General features: G+C 34.5%; 1 protein-coding gene across 5 annotated transcripts in view; it reads left to right on the forward strand.

Moving 5' to 3' along the window:
• The first annotated feature begins 657 nt into the window (after nucleotides 1-657).
• The window catches only part of NRCAM (neuronal cell adhesion molecule), a 66,912-nt gene continuing 62,725 nt past the window's right edge, over nucleotides 658-4,844 (forward strand). For 3 of the 5 annotated variants that reach the window (XM_010006273.1, XM_010006275.1, XM_010006271.1), the window contains exons 1-2: nucleotides 682-772; nucleotides 3,118-3,135. In XM_010006273.1, coding sequence (XP_010004575.1) covers nucleotides 682-772; nucleotides 3,118-3,135 — 109 coding nt within the window. Of the gene's footprint in view, nucleotides 773-3,117; nucleotides 3,136-4,844 lie in introns of all 5 variants that reach the window. The other 2 variants (XM_010006272.1, XM_010006274.1) reach the window with 2 other exon arrangements.

Here is a 4,844-nt window from a genome sequence, read left to right on the forward strand (position 1 = left end):
TTCCTATACAGTACATAAGCTAGCACCTCAGTGTGACAATCCGTGAAATCTTCTGTATTCAGCTGTCTATTTAGAAGAGTTTCAAGGTGGGGACAAACTAAGTTACCCAACTCAAAGCTGCAGGAAGATCCCACAGTTTGCTTAGCAAATTTGTGGCCAGACGTGTTTTGATTGGGGTAGATGCCTAAAATAACTCTTGGCAAGAATTTACAGGATGTTTAAAAGAGAGAGTAGGTGGGCATTCAGAGCTTCAATCTCCTAAATCTACTTCAGAGGACTATTATCTTTAGTATATGCTGATTTTTAAATAGCTGGACTGATGCTTTATCCTTCTTAGGAGAGGTATTTGCGTTTTCATTCATTAGGTTATAGGAGTTGCTCACTAGCTTCCTTAGGAAAGTATTATGATCTGGGTGTCCTAAGAAATTCTGGATTTCTGCTTGGGTTTCATTAGAGGATGTGGTGTAACTATTGTCCCTGGGTACAATATGTAGACTGTTGGTATTTTGTAATATTATTAAGATGTGGTTATTCAACTCTCTATGGTATCTGCATATTACTATCCTCTTATTTTTATTTACCAGGTTTCCTGTCTGTATTTAAGTAACTATTCCAAGCTACCTAGTCTGATGAAGCTGAACTTGATTCTTCAGTGTGGTTTACTCAATACAGCCTAACATCATGATGAAAAAGAAGAGCATTTATGCAAGCACAGCTTTCTTGGTCCTCATTCTGTGCCAAATGATTTCTGCATTGGATGTACCTCTTGACTGTAAGTATTAACCTGCTAAAGAAGTGCAGAATAATGGAAGTTTAGTTAAATAATTTCTGTATAAGAGGATGAAGATAATGCCAACATGAAGCTAAGCATGGAGTGTGGTTGCTCACTTCAGTCAGGACATTGTGATTATGAATATTTACAGTAATTTACTGAAGACTTTAAAAACTGTGCAGATTGAAATTACTTAAGTTGTTCACTTGAGAAGGGTTGACATACTATTCTCATGAGCACTCACACTTCAGTGTGGTTTTATTGAATGAACACTTAATTTGATGAAAATGAAGGATGGAGAAGTCCAGGTAAATGCAAATTTTTGTGAAATTAAGATCATATTGAAAATTTGATGAAAACCCCAGCACAATTCCTAGCTGCTGTAAAAAATTACCCTTTTTCTTCTTCTAAGAGGTTTCCAGGAGCTGATAGGAGATCTAGTAAAAGATTCAAATAACTAAATTGAGAAATGAGGAAACCTCTTATTTTTTTTTGATCCAGAAGAGTAAGTTAGGCTCTTAGACATTGTAAGGAGATTCTGAAAACAGTTAAATACTTTGAAGTTACAAGCCTGTGTGCTGAGCAGGGAGCTATAGAATTAACCAGTGATGAAACATTCAGAACAGGGCAAATCCCAAGCTCTGAAATTCTTGTCTCATGTAAGAGTGTGTTACTGGGGGACCTTTTAGCACTCCATGCTGAAAGGAAGCAATAGTAGCTGCTGCATTTTGTAGCCCTAATATATAATTTATGAATTTATTAATGCATCAGGTTGTTATTTTTTTCTTAAGATGAGCATGATGACATTTTCAGAAATCAGCACCTCCCAGGGACTGTTCATTTTTTAAGCTTATTACCAGAGTAGAGAACATTAGGGCTGATGTTAGGCTGATGGTTTAAATCATCAGGAAATTTGCATGTGCCAGTATAATCTGCATGGCTTTCTTTACCCCCATGTTTTTGATACCTTTCTACCTTCCATAAATGCATAGTTTTCTTCAATAATCATTGGCATAAATTACAACTGCTTTGATGGTTTTTCCCCTGCACATTTACAAGCCTCTCAAACCAATGACCTGTATTTCTGTAACAAGATCAATATCTCTGAATCAAATCAGACTTGTTTTGCTGTGAATGCCTTCATAACACTTAACTGTGGCTTAAAAAGTGCTTTAAAATTTTGATGAATGAATATCTTATTTTCTAAACTTAATATTTCTACCTAAATATTTTTGCAGGCTAGAAGTTGTGTTTTAAACCCATCCTACAATTTAGAAACTAATGTAAATTATGCATCACTCTTAATATCTGTTGTACAGAGCAGCACTTCAGGTTAAATAAGCCAGAAGAGTATCAACAGACAAAAAGAGTAGCCCTTTTAGATGTTATCATATTAACTCTCAATTAACTTGTTCCCTACTGCATAATACTTAATAACTTTATTAGATCAGATAAAGTCACATAGTTGAATATTAAACTAAAAATAACCTTAACCAAAATTAAATCTCTAATTATGTTATTGCTTTAATAAATAATGGTTAGAATGGGCTCTGGAAGAGCACCACGAGGGAAGAGCTTATATTTTCTATATGTCTTCCCTACATACCCACCACAGAGACCTGGTGGTGAGAATGTACTTGATTACTTGAAACTTTAGGTTTCATCCATGTTAGCAGTTTATATGCTTGCCAGTGCCTCAGAGTACACAAGGGATGATGTAGCTGGCCAAAAGCAGTTTGACTTGCTCTAAAACATGATTGCTGAAGAGATATGTATGCAAAATAGTCGAAGTAAGCAATGAAGATGTGACAACTAAAATGATTCTATTTGTTTAGTTATTTTTCAAACCAAAAGGGATTGCTTATCTATGGAATCAAATTAGGTGCTTTTGTCTTTGTAAGAATAATTATAGCCTGAAGCATTCTCTTTGTTCTTCCATATGATTGTATGGGTGGATTGATTTTGACTGCAGCATGGGGACAATGCAGTCCATTAATTCTGATTTATTGTCTCCTCAGTATCAGTGTTTTGTGTTCTTGCAAGGCCAAAATCACATACCATGCTTGCCCTTAAAAAGTCAACACTTTAGAAAAGTTTCTCCTACCATGAACTTTGAGATGTATGTAGTAATATCTGATACTCAGGAAATCGTGGCTGGAATTCCAGGAATCACTGCATGGATTATAGTGCTAAATGGTTTGAATCTTTTCTTTTTAACAGTGACCAAACTACTTGTCAGCAATACTTATCCCTCTCAAAAATGCTAATTTTCTTTTAACTAACAAATGTTTCTCTTTAATCTCCATTTATCCATTCAACTGCCGATTCTGATGGGGGAATAAAAGCAAAACTTCTAGAAGAATGTAAGTTTCTGTCCACCAAAACTAGGCTGTGTGCTGCTGAAAATTAATGCTGTGTTGGAGATTTAATTTGCAGTCCAAAAAATGTGGGATTCTGACATTAGTTGATAATTTGGTTTGCTGTAGCTAGATGTGTTATGCATGCAGTGTTCAGAAATAAATAAATCAGTGTTGTGGTATTTTGAACAAATTAATTGTGTGATTTTTGATTGTGTGCTATCTGAACATTAAAATCCTTACTCAGTATCAGCATGAGCAATGCTTTACTACTACTTTCAGGAGTAAATATATTTTATAAAAAGTAAATTCATTTAAGTGAATGTACTTGTATACTATTTTACATGTCTGAGTTGGAGATAATTTTATATTCTTAAGAAACTGTGGATACAGTTAAGTAAACCTGCGTTCATGTACTGACCCCAAGAACAGCTTCTGAGAGGGAAAAAGACTGTCTTCAAAGTGTCTCTCCAAAGAAATACACAAAAAGTCTTCATCTAGGTGAAATGTCACCTTCCTATTTTAAGCACTTTTCTCTCTGCAGTGAGGAACAGGACTGAGACCCAGCTCTGCATGGGCTGTCCTGTTCTGTTTAGCTGCTATATCTCATTATGATTCCATGATCTGATTTTATTTTCCTAGCTATTTCTTCTGGTTAGGGCTTTACAGATGGCTACCTCCTTCTGTGCAACAGAGTACTTAAGAAATGTATAATGGTAGGAAAGGCTTAAAATAAGAATCCAGTTTTAGAATTTTAACCGGTTAGAATGAGGTATGATAGCACAGCTAACCCAAATGATTGAAATACTTTGCTGAAGTGGCTAGAAATGACCCTAAAGTAGCAACAAAGTGTATTGCTGGACAGATAATTTTACAGGATTTAGACAGGGATGTTCAGAGGCATGTTATTAAACTTATTCCTTTAGGTGACAGTAAGCTATAAACAGATGAATAATGTTGAGAAAGATACATTTCTCACTATTTTAATATCATAAACAGGATTTTTAAAATTGAAAAGTTGGCATAGATAATAACATTATAAATTACTTTAAATAGGAAGGCACCAACCACTTTGTCAGGTGCATTAATTCTGTTTTGTGCTACTCATTCTAGAGTACTTGATAAATCAAAAAAAGTTAAATGTTTGTTTCTCCTGGGGCAACTCACAAGACTGGTAATACTTTTGTTTGTTTTTTTAAAGGAGATTAAGTACTAGACTTTTCATACATGTTTAGTCTATTTGGAAACTAATTGCTATTTTTGTTATTTTTTTCCAGCCTTTTACTTGTAACACATTTTTTACTCCTGAAAAGTACTACCTAAAAGCACGCTTTATAGCTTAATTCAATATGTTGAGCACAACAAATGTGTGAAAACTTTAAACTCATACGGAATTTGGAAATACATACAATGTTTAGAATACAAAGCAATGCATTTTTTTTTCTTGTGTTAAGAAACGGTTTGTGTTGGTATATGTCTCACAAACCTTCATTCAGGATATATTTGGACTTAAAATTCAGGTGTCCTTTGGTTTTGTTAAAATATGATGTATAGAAATTATATCCATTAAAAAATTTTGGCCATGATCTTCATCCACTGTAAATCAGCATAGCTCAGTTAGAGCTTTGTATAGCTACACTGATTTACAAGAGTAGAGGGCTTTAGCCTCATAATACAAAGGATATTTTGATCTCACTCAATGATTTCACTGCTCA

The sequence above is a fragment of the Chaetura pelagica genome, unplaced genomic scaffold (assembly GCF_000747805.2).
Source record: "Chaetura pelagica isolate M959 unplaced genomic scaffold, ChaPel_1.0 scaffold108, whole genome shotgun sequence".
Lineage (NCBI taxonomy): Eukaryota > Metazoa > Chordata > Aves > Apodiformes > Apodidae > Chaetura > Chaetura pelagica.